General features: G+C 38.6%; 2 protein-coding genes across 3 annotated transcripts; one reads left to right on the top strand and one right to left on the bottom strand.

The window, feature by feature from the left end:
- Positions 1 to 408: 408 nt before the first annotated feature.
- On the bottom strand, positions 409 to 14,920 carry ca12 (carbonic anhydrase XII). 2 transcript variants are annotated; one of them, XM_055006523.1, is made up of 11 exons: positions 14,789 to 14,920; positions 14,462 to 14,482; positions 11,611 to 11,790; positions 10,357 to 10,499; positions 7,346 to 7,441; positions 7,175 to 7,238; positions 6,841 to 6,998; positions 6,531 to 6,657; positions 3,794 to 3,817; positions 3,275 to 3,359; positions 409 to 1,741 (listed from the first exon to the last, which is right to left on the bottom strand). In XM_055006523.1, exons 1-11 carry the CDS (start codon positions 14,850 to 14,852, stop codon positions 1,663 to 1,665), a joined length of 1,041 nt encoding a protein of 346 aa, XP_054862498.1. In that variant the 5' UTR covers positions 14,853 to 14,920; the 3' UTR covers positions 409 to 1,662. The 2 variants fall into 2 exon arrangements, with proteins under 2 accessions (XP_054862498.1, XP_035798701.2); XM_035942808.2 differs by lacking the exons at positions 409 to 1,741; positions 3,275 to 3,359; positions 3,794 to 3,817 and adding an exon at positions 4,540 to 5,892.
- A 1,952-nt stretch (positions 14,921 to 16,872) lies between these two features.
- On the top strand, positions 16,873 to 21,003 carry si:dkeyp-73b11.8 (BPTI/Kunitz domain-containing protein). Its single transcript, XM_023298034.3, has 6 exons — positions 16,873 to 17,008; positions 18,037 to 18,228; positions 18,943 to 19,119; positions 19,263 to 19,307; positions 19,527 to 19,605; positions 19,710 to 21,003. The coding sequence occupies exons 1-6, from the start codon at positions 16,942 to 16,944 to the stop codon at positions 19,798 to 19,800; spliced, it is 651 nt and encodes a 216-aa protein (XP_023153802.2). The 5' UTR covers positions 16,873 to 16,941; the 3' UTR covers positions 19,801 to 21,003.
- Positions 21,004 to 23,198: the final 2,195 nt, after the last annotated feature.

The following is a 23,198-nucleotide window of genomic DNA, read 5'->3' as shown; positions in this document are numbered from 1 at the left end:
CCTTTGTTTTAAGCCTGGACTGTGGGACTTTAAACTCATATTTATTCTTAGACTTACTTCTTAGTTATAGATTTTCAGATTTAAGGGGTTGAGGTGTAGAATAAGATGTTAAGAATTCCAAGATGTGGAGTGGAGTCAGACCATGTAGATTTGAATGTAATCTGAAGAATTTTGAAATAAATTCTGTTCCTATTTGGGTGTATATCAGCCAGGACTGGAGTCATATGTCCCTGTGTCGAGTGTCAAGGAGCACTGGTTTGACCTTGCTAATAATTCTAATTTGTACTTGACAGTATTTAACCTGAGTCTGAATAAAGTTGAGGTTTAATCAATGTAATCAATAAATCTCATTGGGTTTGTTCTAAAAGGTGATGCCACTTTTCAACAAAATGCAATGAAAATGCAAGCTGTATTTGAAACATATTTATTTTCAATTCTGCTTGACGATAGATATTTACACGCACTGTACACAATGAAACTTCAGACCACACAAATAACACTATTTACAAATCAAACATCTTGACACATGAAGTGATACATTTATCAAAAATATGGCAAAAGGACACCAACCATGAAATATAACCACAAGCAGCAATAAACAGGTAAAAATTTTTTAAAAATTGTGTTGGTGAAATGAGTTTATTCTGTTGAAATGGTCACCTAATGCTTATTGAACTCATTTTACCAGACAACCTGTTTAATCGGTCTAAACTATCTAAAATGTAGGCTCACAGTAGAGGGTGTCACCTTCTATACTCTATTCTCTATGATGACAAATGCATGGATATAGCGAAGACAGGACATGATAAAATGGCTAAGGTAAAGCTTGTGAGAATCGCATGATGACGTAATAACGCTCCAGCACTGTGGCTAACTATGCAGCCAAACTGAGAGGCTCTCAGAAGTGCTGGGGAGTTCATCTTGTGATCTGAGTAGCGGACCGGGGTGAGGGGTCAGCCCACGTGCAGCCTGACAACACAAAAGCCTTTCTTTCTCAACATTATTCACAGGAAAGGAGCAGTGTTTGTATGAAGCTAAGCACCCTTTTATTATAAAATCCATAGAGCAACTCTAAGTACAGGGTTGGTGCATATGTGGTGTCGCCCATCCCTCTCAGGCCATGCTACCATCAGGGATGTCTGTCGACTCCTATTCCCCTATTGTTTGGACTGTGGTTGGGCTTTCTACCATGCCAGGACAGCCGAGGGGAAGGGTGCCATGATCTGACTTGACCTGAGATTCTTACCAGATCAGCTCTACTGCACATGCCTGGGAGCTTCTGTGTGGAGCTCTCCTTCAGAAACTCAGCACATCGCGTCAGATAAACAATGGAGGACCGGAGGGGACAGCTGCTCCTCTTGCTCTTAGGAAGTAGTCCCACAGTACAAAACATCCAGCGTGGAGGCCAGCTATGTTCTGCCTGCCACAACACAGCAAAAACCATCCAGACTGTGGCTTGAGAAGAAAAAAAAAAAGTGGTTCCCAAAACCCCAGAGCTGCATGCAAACATAATCATGTGATGGACTTAAACCCTGTATGCTTCCATAAATGTCCAAACTGACCCATGGGACAATTTCACAAAAACACATGGAGTGATACAAAGGGACAATGGTCTCGTGGACTTGCTGACGTTTCTTTTGAACCGAGGCCCACAACAAAGAGCTACACTCTTGAGCCGCACTCGTCTCTGTCTCCAATGTTGTACGCAGCTCGTTTGCTTTTGTCCTGTTCGGCGGCAGATCTAAAAAACAGAAGAACCGTTGGGAAATCAAGTAAAATATGATCTATAGACTGAAGTGTTTTCCCATCAGCTGCAGGTTCATTTCATGGCAAATCGCCTCTATTAAGATAATGTTCGTTATTTCATTCCATGATACATGACCAAGATGTAATCTGAGGGACACAATTCAAAGCTATGAGTTCCTTTTTCTCCTGTAAGTTTTCCACTATAGTTATTCATTCTTGTTGTTGAAAGGTTGACGCTTTAAAGAAACACATTTCATTCTGAAGTAGTGAGGAAGAGATGATTCTGAGGAACATTTGACACTGTCTAATCCAGAAACTAACTGGAATTAGACTGTCACAAAGCCTTTCACCTCCATAAGTGAACTGTGTATCAGTATCATAAAGAAATAGAAGAGGCAACATGATATCCACTGATATGAAGACAGCGTTAAAGCATATTTTTCTCTTCATTACATATTTCATCTCATATTTTTGCTGTTTTACAGATATCTTTTAAAGAAGCAGAAACCAAGTGGAATTTAGTAATATAAACTCTTAAAAACACTTATTTAATAACCAAAAACATTTTTAAATATTTAGATTTTTTATAGTTGTTCCCCTGTCAATGATATTTTTTAATTTCTTTCACCTTTTTCTAATATAGATTTTACTGTACTTTTAGACATTAAAGACATTATGAATGTTTCTTTTTATCTTCTCCATGTTTGGTTTCTCCTAAATGTAGAAGCTATTAATTTTTAAGAAGTTAGATTTATATAACTGAAGTTTCCTGTCTGTATTCACTTCTTCCTGTTCGAAAACCTGAAAAGTTCAACATCTTGTTGGCTCAGTTGTATAACTGTCCAGAATGAAGCACGTTTTTAAGTCACCTCATATTTTCTGCACCGAACATTACTTCTATTTTTATTTAAATAAAAATGACGTTCCTTACTAATGTGCCACACATCAAGAGATAAATTGCTTCAATTACTGAAAAGTTAGTTTTCTCTAAGTAAAAGGTTCATGTATTTGTAGCTCTGTACTACAACATCACCTCAAAGTCACACAGTAACGCAAAACAAGAAAATACTCTCCAGAGTACCATTAGTTGTTTATAGCAAACCACCATTACGCAAATTGGGTTCATGATTTATGGGGCGTCTCCCTGTCAAGGGTGACTCAGAGTGGTAAAAGTGAGTGTATACATTCCCCCCCCCAAAAAAAATCATCTAATGAGGACACAAGCCCTATAAACTCATTGACTCTTAAACCCTGCAGTGTGGGTCATTTACGGTCAGCCATTCTCTTGAAATACTCTCTGCAATTGTCCACTTTGTATAAATATCTCAACCGCTATAGTTTGCTATGGAAAGCTTTGAATTTGCGCAATAAAATTCTTGACTTTTGGTAAATTCAGACATCTTAAAAAAAACATGACATAAACCAGACTTGAAAACGGGTTGAAAAAGCAAGACTTATACAGTCATTATGCACAGAGAGGGTCCAAGTACAAGTGTAGTCTTGTTGTATTGTTTTGCCCTTTACCTACCTTTTCTGCCTTAATAGACAGCACAATAAAGAGACAAGGAGAACAAATCCCAGTGCAGAGCTCACCAATATGGGAACCAGTAAACCTGCAGAATGTGGAGTAACAGAGGCAGAAAGAGTCATGTGAAAATGTTTCGCTGTTTTTCTATGTATTTGTTTAGTATGTGAGTTTCTATGTGTGTATGAAGTGGAGATAAATAATTATAAATGAATACAATCAAGATAACAAAACAAAAACACTTTTAAAGACTTAAAAGAGTTTAGTGATGTAATGAATATAAGTAATATTATCACAGAATCTAAAACTCATTAATGGTTTAATTTGGTAATGGTCTCGATTAGCTGAGTGAAATTCAGAAAAAGAACATGTTACCTTAATTTATGTATTTGTACAAATTCCACAACAGAAAACAAGATGTTAGAAAGGTAGGATCACTCAATGCTGTATGAGTATGAGATGACGTTGAAGATGACTTATAACAGGAAGGAAGGAGGCACAAAATATACAAAAGCAACATACCAGTGTTTATCCAAGACTGGTCATCTGAGTGACAGAGGGAAAGAGAAGAAACAGTGAAAATGGAATTCAAAGACCATCAGACACCTCAGATCAGATGTCATTAAAGGGACAGAGTTAAAGTGTTTAGTAAAGTTCAGAATAGACAGAGAAAAGTATTGAATTGTAATGATAGTGGTGAACCTCCTAGTGACAGAACAAGGTGTTGCAGAATCATTTTAAGGTCATGTCATCTCAAAATTGGTTTTGCCACTTTTCTCACAACATTATTTAACATTATCACAGCAAAAATCTCAGTTATGTGGCCAGAGTATGTGCAAAACTCTTGACTAGCTTACCCACAACTTTTGAACTTGTATAATGATTGGACTTTCCCGCACAGACCAAACCACTGTTACAGTGTAAGAAACCACACACTACAGAAGATACCATGCAGTTCACTGAAGTCTAAAACCTCTCAATGGTACAGACAATTTCTGCCTGCCTCTGATAAAAAATGTGCAATTCCAAACCGCCCATCTTTTACATCCTCTGCCCTTATAAATATAGAAGTTAAATGTATAGAATGTAAATATAACACCGAGTCTCTATGCATGTAGTTTCTTTGCCTTAAGTCTTGGATACGGTTCACTGAAAGAGCTGCCAGACTTCTGTGAATCTGCAAAGAGCTAGCATGTCATACAAAATAGAAAATAACAGTCCTGTAAGTTCAGAGTGAAATGGTGCAAATAGGGAAGACGTTTGCCATGTATGATTCAAGTATGATGCTTTTATTGAAAATAGTTCCTTATATATAGTGCAGGCTACTTTATCGCTGTAAATGGAAATTTGAAAAGAAACACAAACTGTGAGGAAGACGGTGAAGTTAGATAAAGCGCTAAAGCTCTAGGAAATTCTTTTGGTTTAGCTGCATCTCCATATTCTGTAAGGCAATAATTACTAGCATAGCTGCACAATTACCATACTATAGAAGTGAACTTGGCGTACTGTATAACACTATAAATGTTCCTAGTCAGAAATTTTGCGTACTTCATGTACCTTGATGCATATGGATTGTCGCACCAGAAATGTGTGCTTTTTTTTGTAGTTCATCTAAAAACCTTATTCAGCTTGGCAAGAATCTGGAAACATGCCTGAAGCCCTAGTGTAAACATTTCTCCAATTTTTCAGGACATAAATATAAATATTGAGATTGTTGTGCTATATTACAATCCTCTTACAGTATTGAGCACAGTACCGCTGCTGATGACAGGTTCTGTAACTGAGGTTATGTTTTTATGATGAAAAGTATAATTATGTGCACATACTGGAAACAATAAATACATTAAGCAGAGACTGGTTAAATTAATGCAGGGAATGGCTGGAAAATTAGTCTTTCATTGTGGCTCACACAGCTGACGTCTGCTACAGAAAGTGACAATGTGAGTCTCAGCTATGTCAGGAATCTTTCTAGTCTTCCCACTCCATTGGCAGAAGCCAAGGATGTGGATAACCCTGGCCGTGTGGTTTCCTGGGAACAGTAGCTGGGGAAAGACCGCTGTACTTTGTCACCGGCACACTTTGCTTAATTGTTGTGGACATCTTCCTTTGATTCTTCAAGGCTCTTGTTAGAGAGCGATCTAACTCAAAAGCCTCATCTGTGGGTCGTCCACGGAGAATATATCTGATGGTGGGGAGAGCTAAGTCTGACTTACAGTCCAGGTAGCTCTTGAGGTTGAGCTCAGGGAAAACTGCATCTTTGAGAGCCTGAACCAGCTGATTCTCAGCGTGGGACTGTTTGAGCTGATGGAAAACTCTCTGCTCCAGTGAGACGTAGCACAGCGTGTTTTCTGCCAGCCCAGACTTTCCCACATAGTGGTTGGTCTGGCTCTTCTTCCAAAGGGATGGACTCATCATTTGGTGTTTGGATTTGGCCAGACTCTCGCTCTTTGGGTTCTTGAGACCTTTCTTCCTCCCAGCCTGGAGCTTCTCTGAGCCACTTGGTAGGAGCTGATACAGGCCCTCATCAGCCAGGTCAGCTAGGTCACCGACCAGCAGCTGCTGAACGATACGCTTCCTCGTGAGTGGAGATGTGACTGGAAGAGGACCTTGCAGTCCTCTGCCTGCATCAGACACAGAGCCAATGTTGTTAAACATCCCAGCATGTGGGATACTCCTTCGAGTGATGTTGGGCCTTGACACCCAGCATCCAACAGCGCTGCCCATAGTGATGCACTAAAAGCACAAGCCATCGCTTGCTAAATGCCACTCATGAAAGCTAATAGCATAGGATTCCACACTGCCATGTCAAAACATGTGCCATTAAGAAAGCATACCTCTGAGAAGGAAGCTCTGAAAATGAGAAAACATGCACATTCATACCACAATATATGGACCTAAATACCATACAGTGTGGTAAACCAGGCAACCACATAAAAGTAAGCCTTTAAGGACAAATTTAAGGGCTGCAGACGCTCTCAGTATGTCAGTGGTGTGGCTAATTTGAAGTGTCTTGAAGAAGCTCATCAAAGTCAATCACCTTTAAAAATGATAAACATAAAAGCTCAGCCACAAGCAGGTTATACCAAACAAGCCAAAGCTAGAGTGACAGCCCTGTGCTTTGCAGGAGAGTCAATAGCCACAAATTATTCAAACCTGCCTTTTAGCCATTTTAAAAGCAGTACAGTAGCCACGTCATTTAAGTGACCTTTTGACTCATGCACCAACAATAAAGCAAGCTTATTTTGAAGACCATGCTTACCTTCCTTGAAAGATACCAAGACAACTCGACTGTCGGCAAGCTGCAGTTTCCTGTAGTTGCCATTCAGTGGCACAGGGGAAGAGTCCTGGGCATGGGAGGAGTAGAGGGCTGTTGCTAGGGACAGAAACTGAAAAGACACACCAAAACAAAACAAAAGCAAGTTATGGACAAGGATTTTTCCATACCTTTTAACTTTAAATGTCTGAACAAACAGCAATGAAGCATCTTAAAAATCTGATTAATGTCAGTTTAACATAGTTTTTTTATTCTATACCAAGTCTACCTCACAAAAATTTAATTGCTGAAGCACCTGCTTGCGAGAAATTGTCACGTGATTCCTGAACACTGTCCACAGCACACTCGGATAGCACGGAGGAGTCGTCAGTGAGCCGTCGTAGCGGTAATACTCATCCAGACGTGCAGGCAGCAGCGCTCTGATGTTGAACCCGGATATCTGCACTCTTTGATCTGACAAAACAGAAATCAACAGTTTAACAACTACTGATGTCAGAGTACACTTCATTATAGCCACATGCATGACCTTATGAGGGGTTGAGAGAATCTGACTTCAAAAACAACAAACCACAGCTTTTATCGTGACAGTTTATGAGTTATATTCAATTAAGTCATTACTTCAGACTCACCTCTGTACTTGATACCATTGACGAACCGTAGAAACTGCTCAAAGGCTGGATTGAACTCCCCAACCTGCATGTAAAAATATAAATCATAGTAAAACGGTTCTACACCACAAAAAACAAAAAACAAAAAAACAAATCACTGTCCTCACCAATACAGAGGTCACATGAACTCACCTCTATAAGGACACCCAGTACAGCTAAACCATCAGATTTGTCTACAGCCATGGACATATTGGGGTACTTGTCGGAATTGTAATGCACTACATGCATCTGTGGAGGAAAAGAAAAATATGTCAAGATCCTGTGGAAAAAACTAAACAGCATGTGTTAAGACTGATTAACCAAAAATGCTTTGTTTACTATATCTCAGATGAAAAATAAACAGTACATATATATTAGAAGAAAGGTGAATTATTTGATTAGCTCACATATTTTAGTTTATAGTGTTACAGTGTTATGTGGAAAGTGTTGTGGAAAGCGATTAATAGTTTGTTCAAATAATATTGAAGGAATACAGTAATAAACGGCTATTATGAGAAAACTGAAGGAACACAGTCCCCCCAACACAGGTCCAATAGTGAGTACCCATTGAAGTAATTTTAATGGAAAAACGTATATATTAGTATACATTATACATGTATTTTCACTTGCCAGGTGATTTTGTACATCTAATAATGAAGTCTGATACAACATCCCTGCAATAAATCATACAACCCTGTAGGTTATAAGCAAATTATTAGGTTTTTCTTGAAACTGTTGGTTTAATTGCATGTTTATTTGGAATTTAGGATAGATCATATCTTATAGAATCTCTGTTCTTTATATTTCCTCCTTTTTTACTAAAATGTAACTGATGTCACTAATAACAGCAGTAATCCATGTAGAGCACAGTGGCAATAGTGCAATATGTGAAGTGAGAAAACCCCACGAAGAAAAGCTGCAGATGTTTTACACTGGATGGCCTATTACGGAACATAAATGGATGCCTGATTGACTGTTGTTTTGGTCATCATGTTTTGTATTCAAGCAAACACAAAAGGCATGCTAGTCTTTCTGGTCAAATATGATGCAATTGTATTTACAGACTCTGTCCTGTCTTTTAAATTAAGGTGGATGCTTGCCCTATTTCTGGGAAACGTTCAATTCCTCATCATTCCATCCTGCCAAAACAACATGTCATCAAGGAACTGTGGTTCTGGAGTCTGGAGAGACTTAAAAAGATGCGTGTTCTGGACGTGTCCACTCAGAAACCCAGGTCAGACCGCAGCACCTCACATGTGGCTGTGCAACAGCTGGGCACAGTCACATAAAAGCACACAGGTTGCAGCCATTTCAGCATCTACCCGCTGTGACTCAAATGATACTAAATTAAATAAAACAGTCTCCTATTTGCACTCACTTTAAAACTTTACTGTCAGATTGTCTGCTTTATTTTAAGTAACAAAGTAAATAGAGCAAACTGCTGTGTGAAAACTGCTTACAGAGCTTGACACATTCAGCAGCACACAGCAGACAGCCACTCCTTTCCAGAGGTGGTTGAAAGCCAAAGCATATAATAGTCTGGCACTCAAATCCCCTTAAGCCCTGCAGAAGTAAGACACTGACATACTGTGCAGTTATGGGCATAAAGAGGCTGACTTGTGTCTTTTTTTCCAATATGTTAATGTGATTGGTAAAAGAAAAATGTATGTGGGAAAAAAACAACTATGTACTTAACTGTTCTCTTCGTAAGTGAGGTTTTAAAGACTTTAAAAATGTGCTTCTTTAAGTATTGTTTTATACAAGCATTAATTGTGAGATTTCGCAAAAAAAGTGAAAGATGCACAATGAGCATTTTCCTACACTGTCTGTCAGGAAGACGTAAACTGAATGTCTGCCCCAGCGTCATGAAAAGACAGCAGTGACAAGCAGAGAGAAAGCTTTTCAGAGTCTCTTCAGTTTGAGCAGCATCATCTTTGAAGGGCGTCAGTGACCCTGGTTGGTCTGCCAGTCAAATGTCACAGATTTAAATCATAAAGTATTAAATCATTTGTCTGGTGCCATCTGATGCTGCAGATGTATGAAAGACATATTGAAATGAATGGACTGCAGGAGCGAGCTTGCCTCAAGCAACCAGGTAGATTTTTTTTAAAAAGTCTTGAACGACAGTCGCAAAAAAGTAGCTTCATTCAGAGTGTTATTTGCATCATTCTGTAAATACTGAGGGAATATAATTACTTACGCAAGAACTTGTGGATGTTGATCTTAACAATTTTACAGTATGTGAGTTCTACAACAAAACATCATATTGTATAAATAGTAAAATATGTAAAATCCTGCAAAGTAGCAATTAAAGCTAATGTATGCAAGGCATTCCAGGAGAATTTCTTGTTACATTAGTTGCAAATCTTGCCAACAGCTATCAATAACTCTTTTTATTTGGTAATAAAAAAAAAAGAATCTGTTAATTTATTGTAGTGCATGGACGTTTCCCAAACACTTACTGCACTTCACTGGAGTATACAAGTGTAGTCATACATACTGCTAGAGCTAGCGGACAGAAAGAAGCTACATGTTTCAATTTCCCCTACACCTGCAACATCCTTTACTGCCACACAGCGGAAGAAAGAAAAGACATTAGTGGAAAACGTGACAACCAAAATAACCTGGAATAAAACAAGATGTGAAACCAGAGCCAACATCGGTATGGGTTTTCTGTGGAAGTTAAAAAGCCGGAGAAGTGATGTCATGGTTGCTCTTTTGCTGTTGGACAGGTAATTATCAGGTTTGTTTTGCTTTGTGGGGTGATGGTTACGGGCTACGGTGAATGAGACATGATGTATTTTGAATGTACCGCACTCCTGTCACCACCAATGGTTCAGTCCCCCTTCTGTACTCAGGCAGTACAGACAATTTTTTTTCAGTTGTATGCTTTAATAATCACGTTTACTCTTGCTGTTTCTTTAACCTCTCATACTATAGCTTTAACTACAGCTGTCTGCATGTATCTAGTGGAGTAAAAAGTACAATTCCCGTCTCTAAACTTTAATGGAGCAGAAGTATAAGGTATTATAAAATGAACATCAAGTAGAGTAGAAGGATGTTGAAACTGTACTTTGGTACAATACTAGAGTATGTAGTTCCTTTCCACAACGATCTATTAAATCAGTATCGGTTGTAAGAAGTGCTTTTTTGCCTTTGCTTACCTCTGCTGCATACTGCTTACTGTTCACCGTGTGTTCAGAGCCTGTGGGCTGATTGGAGGAGCCCCAGTGGAAATGGAGTTGAGCTGCAGTGTAACGGTGAGGCAGGCTGGAGATGTGCATCTTGGAGGGCAACGATATTTGCACTGTGGACCAAAAGAAATTAACCTTCCAGCACCCATCACAGAAGGGGTTAGAGATTATCTCAGTTCACCATCAGGACATCAAGAACCTTCAACTTGAAGGCAAACTGAGGAGGTCAGCATGGCCCACTGCGTGCTGTCAAAGCATCATTCAAGACATTTTACGGTGCTGTGACGCAGGCTTTACTCCACATGTTCATCAGGGTATGATGAATGCTTACACATGAAGATCCTTTGTCAGCTTATTTGAAACACACATAATGCTGATGACACCACTCATCTTGGGATGTTGAGGCACATCAGCGATGCATACATAAGCATTTGTGTGGCATTTGCACTCTGTCAGTGGCAAAGACTTTACTTACACAGACTTTACAGCAACGAATCGTCACCAGCACTCAGCAGACATAATGTGATCGGTCATACACAGATTGTCATTGAAATTCCTAACATATAGCACTTTCTGCATGATGCTTAAGGCAACATGTCAGAAACTAATTTAACCAGAGTTAACCTCACTTCACCTCAGTTGACACAAATCTTTGAATTGTCAACCAACTGTAATTTTGCAACAATTATATTCATCTCCCTAAATCATCAACACATTTTTATTGCGCATGATCATGGTTGTCTGTGCTCTGATTGCTATATATATAGTGCAATTACATACATATTGCATAATAAACTGAAGTTCCTTTCTTTGATTAAGATGCATCTGTCCCAGAATGAGACAGAGCAGATGACAAGTCTTTGCTCGTATTTTCCCAGAATAACACGGAGCTCTTTCTTTGGGTGAAAGGACAGTTAAGATAATAAGAGAGTGATTATAGAAAATTGCTGTGGCAGATGTAGAAGAAGGATCCTCCTATCATTTTCTTTTAGCTTGGCCTAGAAATTAGGACTCCAAGTTTATGCGTGGCCATTTCTAATGAATATGTTGTCTAGCGCAATACTTTGATATGAAGAATGTCTCTAGATTCCCAAAATGCAGTTTTGCTAAATATTTGCTTAGTTTGGTACACAGTTATGGTACTTGTGATGACATGAGTTTACAGTGCACATTACATTTGAAGTGTTGTACATTATGTGGATAACACTGTTTATTTATACTCACCAGAGTGTCCATTGTTCCCAAGAGTGAGTTGCTCATTTGGTGACAGGTTGTAGTTTTGAACCTCAATTGGACGTAAAGTTGGATCAAACCTGAGCAGCTCAGATCTGATGTCTATTGGAGACTGGAAAGCACCACCACAGTATGGATAATGCTTGGGCCAGTGGTGCTCTCCTTCTGGCCCTGCAACAACATCACAATCAAGACAACACCTTAAAGACATGGCTGCTGCCTGATGTAATGTTATTTTCATAGTTTTAACATACTGTACAGTAGTACTACATATGTATGTTGTAATCCAAAAAGACTGTCACCTCAGAGCACAAGCAAAATGCATTTTAAATGTTAAACTGTTCCATTTTTAAAGGCCAGATGAGCAAACAGTGCCCCAGTGTGAGGCTGAATAAGGGATGGCTCCAAAAAGGGACAGGGCTTGTTCTGGCATACTGCACACTTTATCTGTAATCAAAGTGAAGTATTATTATCTATGTACATGACAGCCTGGGAGAGGCCCATGGCTCTGCTCTTGGTCCTTTCTGAAACAGCAAGAGTGAGAACCAGGTTGTTGTTTGCAGGCAGAGCCAGTGAGAATGCTGTCTCTCTCCAAATGAGAGGTTTCTGTAAAGCACAAATGGCCACATTTGCAGATCAAGTCATGTAGTTTACAAAGTGACCTCAGCTGCATGGGGGTGTCCCTCAATAACGTTTCTGCAAAGGCAGTGAGAACTGCTGGGATTTGAAATAATGGAAGAGAGGAAAATGGAGAAGAATGGTAATAAGAAATTGATTGAAAAGAAAATCAGGAAGCTCTTGATTTCTGATACTCCATTCAATGTGTTGATCGAAGTGTAAGAATCCATACTGAGCTTTTCAACCATGACGTTCAGTATGAAGCGAGACTAATACTTTACAGTGAATGGACTCTATGAAATGAGAAAAAAACATAACTGTAACAAAATAGAAAATCCCATGAAAAGACCTGAGTGTACCACTGCCCCCATCTGAGTCACATTTTTGCCACTAATTTATTATCTTTAGAGAATTCATTTAAAAATTCCCCATTCTCCAGACGCCAGCTGACCATGGTTAAATATGAATGACGCAGCATGAGGTCTGACCCCCAGCCAGACCGTCAGACAAATGTGGATTGATTGTATAAGACATGTCAAAAGGCACCAAGTGGAGCTGTGAATGCACTGAATACTTGTCTAATGCAAAGCTCAAAATTCAATCTCAGCAAAGCTGAAAATGAAAGAAAGTTACTGTCATGGCTATAATTATTCACTGTCCACTTCATTTGTGTTTTAGTTTGATGTAGGCTGCCCTTTAATAATGGACCTTTAGTGGCCTTTGGTGGTCCCTTGGCAGTCATTTGGTAGCAGAACATCCATGGCTGTGGGTAATTTCTCAAATTTGGCAAAATGAATCCTAAATTAGAAGACTTTTACAAGGTTTTCTGTAGAGCAATCGAGTTGACATTGCATTGGTGGCAGAGCAGGGTAGGAAAACCACAACAGTCATCATCATCATTTATGTTACTCCTATATTAAGGTTCACTGTTTGTCCTCAGCCAGAGGGTGGAGTGTCGAGGTGGAGATAAATTGTATGACTCAGCTGTGGCCCCGTCAACAGAAAGTGCTACCAGATCTGCAGACGACTGATGACTCTGACAGACCTCACAGGGTCTGACTAAGTGAGGAGGAAATCCACCATGCTGAAACTGAGAGGAGCCCAGGGTCTTTCTCCTACTTCAACTCTTTCCTTATTAATCAAAAAAAAACTATTCAGGTTATTTGACTAGTTAATGCACTTTTATTGAGAAGATTTGTGATTGCTTATTAATATAATTTAGAATGCATTTATTAATGCAATGTGAATTTTTTTTTATTACAATCAGATGCTACACTTCACATGACTTTGCAAATAACAGAATAAATCACCAAAATATACTGCCAAAGTGCTAAGATATTTCTTCTACTGATACACTATTTTCTACTGCTGGCTTGGCTGTTTATTTTATATTTTCTAAATTTGTACAAGTAGGACATAAACAACTGTGTGAACGAAGTCCTCAAAAGGCCTTTATATTATAGCAGTGGCCTCATTAAGCCACTGCTATAATTAAAACAAAGTGGACCACCCTACATAATATTTATTTGAGCTTAAATTACTGTGCACACTAATTTTTGACTTTATTTTCATCTTTTCTTCGTCCTAACTGCACTAGTGGACAAGAATATCTCCAATTTCCAAAATGTGGTTGATATTTGTCAAAAAAAATTGCCAATACAAGTGACAATACATTAAACGGTGGCACCTGCCGACATTCTGTTTTCACATTTGGTCCCTGAATGCAACAGATTTTTGAGATGCAGTGCCACAAGGACAAGAGGTCACGCTGTGAGCACAGTTTATATAAGCGACAAGTCATGGTTGAAGAAGTCCGGCCCAAAGACCTCGAGGGGTGGACAAAAGCAGCCAGCCACTGTTGAAATGCTGTAATTGCAGAGTTTGTACAATTACATGAAGTGATCTGGGTGATGTCAGGATACTAGCTCTGTTTAGGAGTCAAAGAAGGGTCAGAAAGCTTTTTTTTTTTTGGCCAGGATGCACTTCATTTGATGTTACCGTCACCAATTTTGTCTGACAATTTGACATTGGCAGCTCAAAGCATTGCTGTGAGGGCAAGACAATGACAATAACAACTTCTATGACTCAGTCAGTGCCTATTGGACTACTGCATCAAATTGTCTTCTAACACTCAGTTAGTTCATGCTGCTTAAACCACCAAAGGTTTATAGTTACAGACGGATATATTTATGCACAAATGTGAGGAAAATATTATTCAACTTACCACTGTATGTCCATTTGGCAGCTGAAACAAACAAGGAAGAGACTTCATAAATATATTACAGTACAATTGCATCGGCTGCATTTGATTAACAAATTGAAAACAGAAGTAGAAATAAACTAAAAAAATATATTATTAGTCTTGGGGTCAGGTGGCCACAATTTCATGTTTCCTTCATGTGCTAGATGATGGAGACACCTGCCTTCAAGCATCCTTTCTGCTCAACACCCTGCAAATGCTAAAGGGGCCAAATATCTTAACATTAATTAAATGTCCATCCAAAGTTTTTACAATGTGACATCTTATTAGACTACTCATCAAATGTCTTACCATGCAGGACGCCCAGCAGAGTCAGCTGTAGCAGGACGATGGGAGAGGAGCTCTGAAAGTGCATGTTGGTGCCCTGATGTCAGCCGGGTGCAGTTGGGAGCAGCAGAGCGCTGCCTCCAAACCGGCTTTTATACTCATGTTGTCAGCTTCATTGTAGCTCTCACTGACGTCAGAGCAACAACAAAACCAGCCTCCAGAGCAGAGTGATGTGTCCGCCGGAGAGTGACAGCTCCGCAGCGGCCACCGCATCCAGCACAGTCCCGCATTTTTTCAGGTCTGTGTCGGGAAGCGGCTGAGCGGCTGCACATGTGCCGCTGCTAAACATGTGCAGCCGCTCAGTACCGACAGGTGAGCACATGTCAGCTACCTAGTAAGATTTATTTCTTGTTCTTGAAACGTTCTGCAAAGTTCAAGTAATGTTTTCAGTTGGAAGTTCCTAAATTTCTCTCATGGCTGATATTCTTAAAACGTTTTTCAAATGTTGCATTGATAACATTCTCCTTTTGTTATCAGATAACATTGTGGTAATCTTTCATAAATTTAAAAAAAAAACAAAAAAAAACAAATAATATGTTGCCTCATCAGTATCCCCAGAATATCCTCACTGTAGGCAAAAAGTTTTGTGTAAATGTCACAATATAGGAATGTTTCGTAATATATATATTTGTGTTACACTAAACTACAAACTGAGAATATGAGGCAACTTTGCCCTGCTCTTTGAGGAACTGGGGACAATTTACATTGCTAAAGCCCTTTCTACTTCTTCTTTCTTTGCTTCTTTTTTTCTTATTACTTGTGCTTTTAGCAGTGCCATGTCTGCTTTCTGCATGTAGAAAGGTTGGTCTTGGTTGAGTTGCTTTGGCACCCACTGACCAGTCATGTTCCCTCCGTGTGCTTCAGTCATTAAGTTAGCCTAATAAATAAGAATACTTAAATACAAAATGCAGTCAATACACTCCATACACAATTCTTCAATAGTTATCTTCTAACACTTTAGCCTTGATCATCAGATTACAGTCCAATAGCATTTTCCTCTCCACTCAAAAAAGGTGTTTTGCTTGTTTCTCCACATTAACTCTCAATATCAATCTGACACAAGAACATTTTTTAATCTATTTTTTTTTTACATTTTCACAAAAACGGGAAAGCTTTTCTGTGCTCACCTTAAATTTAACTTTCCTGTATCAGCAGTAAGTACCAGGGAGATTTGCTGGCATGGTTTAGGTCCACTTGTGCCCTTGGAGTGAAGAATCCCTGCAAATCAATACAAAGTTGTCCTTGAGTGATTACATTTATCCTGTGATGAAACAGTTCTATCTTGTTGGGAGCGTTCTCTTCCACGATGATAATGTCCCCATCGATGGAACACGAGAATCACTGAAGGGTTTGATGAGTATAAAAATAATGTGAATCATATGCTGTGGTCTTGACAGTCACCAGATCTCAACCCAACTAAACACCGATGGGATATTTTGGACTGACATGTTAGACAGTGCTCTCCACCACCATCATCAAAACACCAAATGAGAGAATATGTTCTGGAAGAATGGTGTTCATCTCTCTAGTTTAACATCCATCCATCCATCCATCCATCCATCCATCCATCCGTCTGTCTGTCTAAAAAGTTGTTTTTCCTTTGACTTATGATTAAAGATGAAAATTTGACACCCTAGGAATCGAAAGCTGATACAAGTATTTAAGCCAAAATGATAAAATAATAGAGGAACTGAATGTGGTAACTTGTACGTGCAGAATGACAGACACATGCACCATATGATGAGAAAAATAAGCAACCACAGTGAAATGTTGACCTAAATACGCCTAAGTCTGTCTGTGTAGACAAAGCAACATGGTGGTGGCAATAAATCTAGATGGAGGTTTGCAAACATAACGTTTAACAATAGGAATTAATGGTGCTGTGTTCATCGTTGTTATATCTGCTAATGCCCTAATGTAACAAACAACACCCTATAGGCTACAGAAGAAGTTGTAAAAAGATGAATCGTCTATGGCTGCCATTAACTTTTGTTTCGATTGACGGTGTCACCATTAAGGAAATATCTGTCCAAAGGTCAGAAATGAGTCCCCACTCCCAGTGTAGTTTATAACCCTCACTCAGTCCAGGAAGAGACAGCACACAGACAAGCAGCAAGATGAAGAACCTTCTGCTGTTGGGGATTGTTTCTGCAGTGTTCACCATCAGCCATTCACAACGGCAAGGTACATTGGGCTATTTTCTGCTTAAATTACAATTTATTTTTTAAAATGATCAAGAGCGAGACCTGAGGTTCACTCAGGCCTACTTCACAGTAGGCCTAGGTATCAGCACATGGACGAATCCTTAGTGAAAAATGATGAGCTCTTGTGCATTGCTGCTTTTGTGTAACTTTGTCTTTCATGTGTCTCTTGTCTCATTTAAAGTTAGTCCAGTTAGTTAATTTAGTTAAATGAAACTAATGAGATAAATCTTCACCATTCATCATTTCAGAGTAACGAGACGACTGACTAAATACACTGTAGGCTGAATAATACATAGCAATGCTTTCGATTGTATTGTACCTTTCTCTTACTTTATGCTCACGTTATGACTTGGAACTGAAACCAGCAATGATCATCTTTAACTGTAACTAAAAAAGAAATGATGGTATTTACTGCAGGTAAATCTCCTGGAAATGTTATTTACATACTCCTAACAATTGAACAAAGCTGACTGGACAATTCCTCCCTCTATAATTCTAAACTTTCAAACACTGAGATCATTTCTGTCTGAGTCTGACTCTTATGAACATGATGACCTAAAACTATGTCAACCTGCAACTTCACTTCACCACAAAATAATTGGAGAGGCCCAGATTTTCAGGCTCCTATGTGGGAACAGCAAATTACTTTGTTAGTTAGTTAAATAGTTAGTTTCCCTCCAAAATCATGTGTATTTGGGGTAAAACAACCGTTTGAAACCACTTCCCTTTGGCGAAACCTGTGATGGGCGGGAGGACTGAACAGGGAACCATAAATGACACTTTTTATTGCCATTATAAAAAGAGGGAGTGGGTCTATGGCGATGAGGTTAGTTAAATATTAGTTAAATGTCTGTTGATGATTTCTGAATCATATACAATAACTGTGTAATAGTCATCTTTTGCCAACAGTACTTGTGATCGAAACACAATAGCTGAAAACCAAAGCTTCACATTTTATTTTTAGTTAATTAAATGCAACTGACACTTTGTGTTTTTATCACCCACCAGACTTCTGTAAGCTGCCTCCTGTTGAAGGTGAAGGTTCAAACTTCGAGTTTTCTTTGTATTATGATGTCGACAAAGACCAGTGCACTCCTTTCGTGTACAAAGGCAGTGGAGGGAATGCTAACCGTTTCGTAAATGAAAGAGAGTGCATGAGGAACTGTTCACTCAACATCGAGAAGATCTACCCCACGGATGGTAAGAGGACTTTGTGCATTTAGAATAACAGAAAAAAATATGAACATTTCATTTTGTTTAAATGATAACCCTCTGTTTTAAATGTGAAAAAAAATCTAGTGGCTAGTTCAAAGATTGCCAAAAAGTAGATGAAGACAGACTAAATGAAAATGTCCTTCTTTCTGGCTTTCTGAGGACTTTGGAGCATGAATTGGCTGTTGAGGTTAAGTTTTATGGTTTACAGAATCATAAACCATCCTTGATTACAACTGAGAGATAGAGACAGAGAAACACATAGAAAGAGAGAGAAAGGTTTTCTTAGGTACTGCCTCAACCAGACAGGGAACACTGCCTAGGTCTGAAGGGAAGCATGTTTTATGTTAGAGCCATAAAACATATCAGTGCTAAATTGTATGTCAATTTAATAGACACAAATATCCTTCAAGTTAACTCTTTTTATACATGCAATTAAGTCCTCAGAGGTTGTAGGAGAGACACGTGTCAGCTTTGAGTGTTAGTGATACGCCACCAAGTGGTGAAAGAGCAGGACGAGTTTAAACAGACAAAAGTTAGGTAAGTCTTAATGATGGTATTGCTGATTTTAAAGCAGAACCTTGTCGACATAATCAATCTCATTTGTTATTTTTGTATTAATATTATCAACAAACTTTACAACTGCTGCTGTGAGTACTTTGAATGATGACTAACAATGAGGATGATGTTTTTTCTACACAGCATCTGAACTTTGCATCTTGAAAAAGTTACCAGGTAAATGCAATGGCAAATATTTGAGATACTACTACGATTCAGCTCATGACAAATGCAAAAAATTCTTCTGGACCGGATGCATTGGAAATGGAAACAGATTTTTTGACTTCGACAGCTGCAACAAAACCTGTGCTGGCATTCATGGTGAGCATACATCTTTCTCTTGGATTTTTAGTAGTTGTAAATATAATGATATATCAATATGTCATTACCACTAATGAGTCACAAGCACAGCACAGTCAGATCATGTTTTCTAACAAACTGATGTTAATCGTTTTGGTCCTCAGAGGACAGTGAGGACCCGGAGGAGGACGAGCCAGACACTCCTATTGGTCAGTGGACACACAGACAGTCCTAATTTACAACATCATCTCACATTAGCTGAATTTATTTTAGACCAACCTAGTTGTTAATACAAATTGTATATGTTGCTTTTATACATGATGGATCAGGTTCTTACTGGATGCAATAACCTGCATGAAAAAGTTGTCATATACTTTGTATAAATTAACACAATTCTTCATCTGTTACACTGCTGTCCCCCCTAACAGCAATCATCTGTGGAGTGCTGCTTGGTGTCATTATTGCTGCCCTCATTATAACTGTGGTTGTCCTGAGCGTTCGGTCAAAGTGAGATAATTTTTCTTTGTATTTTTTTCCTTTCTGCAACTGAAAGCTTACAATTAATGGCTGCTCTATTAAAATATTTTAAATATATTTTTTAACTTCCCCAGTAAGCAGAAGTCAAAGAAGAAGGGCGCAAGAAAAAGCAAAGACGGCCAGTCTGAATCACCTCTTCAGAATCCTGGGATTGAAATGGCATAAATGACCTCAATATGGCAATATGTGGAGTTTTTATCAGCTTCGTTTTGCATAATAATTCTACTAGCCTTGATATGAAACATATCGCGGTTGCTACTGGTTATAACATTTCTGAGTCCAACTTAGCCACAGCAATTTTGCTAGGTTTTCTATTTTGTTTTACGTGCAAAGGGAAGTTTCTTACGTTTATATCATTTTCGTTAAAGCTTCATGTCATACTGTCAGTCAGTATAATCAATTAATTAACAAGCAAAAATATTTACAATTGATTAATCGGTGAAGCAATTTTTCCAGGAGAAACACAAAGAATTTGCTATTCTCTCAGCTTTTCAATTGTTAGGATTTCCCACATTTCTTGGTCTTCAATAATAAACTGAATATATTTGGGTTTTGCACCGTTGGTCAGACTGAACAAATCATTTGAGATCCGATGAACTGGGGCACACATTTCCCACAAACTATGCACATTTCAAAGTCCAATTCAATCAACATCAGAGAAAACAGCTGATTGTTAGTTTCAACCTGAAAAGAAACACACCCATTGCTCAGAGGACTATTGGGAAAAATATCCATTTGAACCAAGTCAGAGTTGCCTGAAACGATTTCAACAGTGTGATCTCATAATCACTTCAGTGTTTCCAAAATATAACTGAATCATCACCTGCCAATTTTGCTGAAAACTGAAGTCTTCTGAAGGGACGTGCCAATTCAAAGCCCAACACATATATTTAGAACTGTTTTTATACACTAATGCCTTGTGCACTCTCTGTTATTACATTTTCCCGCTCAGCATTTGTGAATCTTTGGTTTAAGGTGGTAGAGACCCTGACACAAAAATGTAAAAAAAGAAAAAAAAAAACAAAACAAAAAACATTTACTAACATCCTAAAATTTGCATTTTATTTCTTGCTCATGTACTGTATTTGTGATATGAAAATTATTATTGATACTGAAGATACTCAAGGCCTTATTTTAGGGGGAAATGTGCTTTTGAAGTTCAATTTTTTTTTATTGTTTAGAGTAGTTGGTGTAAATATCAGTTGAACATTGTCATTAACATCTGTGTTTAGTGCTAACAGTCTTCTCAGTGTTGTTTAACAGAATACACCACAGGGCCTTTTTTTAAAGTGCTTTTGTACTGTTTGAGTTATAGCAGGATTGAACAAGACAATGTTTGATTAATTCAATAAAAAATATGCTGGTGGAGTTCACTGTTACATTATTTTTGTCACTTTAACATTCTAACAGTTGTTATAATGTATAATTCCTTTATCAACTTGTTTTGTTTAGATCAGTTTGCAGTAATTTTGCTGGATTTTCCAGACTCTATTACTGGCTGGATTAGTAAGACAAATGCCCAGAAATCCCAGATTCTAAAGGGCACCAAAAGCCAGAAGTTGACTAGCTGGTCGGGTTATGGTAATATTACTGGTGATTGCTACGTTAGTTGGTGACAAATGTTTGTAATGTAACTAATCAAAGTTATCCGCATCATTAAAGTACAAATCTGCAAAGGTGGGACTTGTATTATTATCTGCTTATCTGGTCCTGTCTTGTAGAGGGGCACTGCATAAAAACATAGTTCTAAGACTTTCCTAAATAAAGTTGCATTGAGCTAAACTGCCACAAAATACTAAATAGTACTCAGTGAGGCCTCTAAACGGGTTAATCTGGCCATATGGATGGCTCAAGCTCACATAAGTTAATAAGCAGCCATGTAGGGTCTTGGGAGTGGTTTATATGGTCATAAAATCTCTGCAATGAATCTCTGTAAACAAAGAAAGGCACAGTTTGACCAAATATCATCCTCCTTTTAAATGTGTTGGAACCACTTTGTCATGTGTAAAGACTGTGAGTTCATGTGTGAATGAATGTTAATGGATATATATACATATGTTATGTTTTTTATTGTACAATACTAAAGAGGCACCTGTTGCAGACATCTATACAGATATTTTGTATCAGGTTCATCATCAGTATGTTGTTTTCAAGCCCTGAAGCCCAAAGTGTAACAGTAACATCTGGTCATGTCTGCTCGGTCATGACATGTCAAGGAAATTAAATTAAGTTTTATCACCCCTTTCCACAGAATTGCTCCCAGACTTCATGAGCATTTTGATTTCTTAAATCAACATGCACAAGTACGGTGAGTACTGTTAAAACAGGAAACTTTGTTAGAAAAAAAAAAAAAGATGAGAGAATCCTAACTCCCAACTTGATAAAATTCTATTTCCCTTAACCTCCTTATCACAATATATATAAGAAAAAATAGGAATTATCAAACAGATATAATGACTCCTTTGATGATTATGTGTCACTGTTTCACATACACCACTGGGTAAATGGGACACCTTATATTTTGATATAAAGAATGGAGAAATTAAAGAAGATAAGTAATGCCAACATTTTAATGCAAGCATACATTTTAAATAACCATACAATAAAAAATGCAACAATAATACTGAAATACTTATGTGATCCATTAAAATGATAGAAGGGTGTCAGAATACACAGTGCATCGCCATCATAGACTGTATATAAACTTTATATACAGTCTATGATCGCCGTTTGTTGGGTATGGGGCTGCATAGCTGCAGACCAGTCAGGGTGCCCATGCTGATCCCTGTGCAACACCAAAAGCACCAACAATGGGCATGGGTGCATCAGAACTGGACCAAAGAGCAATGTAAGAAGGGGGTCTAGTCTGGTGAACCACATTTTTTTTTACATTACATGGATGGCTGGGTGTGTGGGCATCGCTTACCTGGGGAACACATGGCACCAGGATGTACCATGGGAAGAAGGCAAGCCATTGGAGGCAGTGTAATGTTTTGGGCAATGTTCTGCTGGGAAACTTTGGGTCCTGCCATGTGGATGTTACTTTTACACCACCTACCTAAGCATTGTTGCAGACCATGTACACCCTTTCATGGAAACGGTATTCCCTGACGGCTGTGGCCTCTTTCAGCAGGACAATGCACCGTGCCACAAAGCAAAATGGTTCAGGAATGGTTTGAGGAGCAAAACAATAAGTTTGAGGTGTTGACTTGGTCTCCAAATTCCCCAGATCTCAATCCAATTGAGCATCTGTGGAATGTCCTGGACAAACAAGTCCGATTAATGGAGGCACTCACCCCACAGCTTACAAGACTTAAAGGATCTACTGCTAACATCAGATACCACAGCACACCTTCAGGGGTCTAGTAGAGTCCATGTGAGAGGAGAGAGAGGATACATACAGAAAATAATTTTTGACGTTTTAAAAAAGGTTTTGATTATTGGCAGTACTTTTTGAATTGATGGGCATCTAGTCTGAAAGGGTGTAAATATTCAATTTCACGTTACTAAAAAAGGAACAATCAAGTTTTGCAGATATAGTAGCCTACCCAGTACAAACATGA

Source organism: Amphiprion ocellaris, chromosome 3, assembly GCF_022539595.1.
Source record: "Amphiprion ocellaris isolate individual 3 ecotype Okinawa chromosome 3, ASM2253959v1, whole genome shotgun sequence".
NCBI classification, from domain to species: domain Eukaryota; kingdom Metazoa; phylum Chordata; class Actinopteri; family Pomacentridae; genus Amphiprion; species Amphiprion ocellaris.
This window is presented reverse-complemented; position numbering and strand designations above follow the sequence as displayed.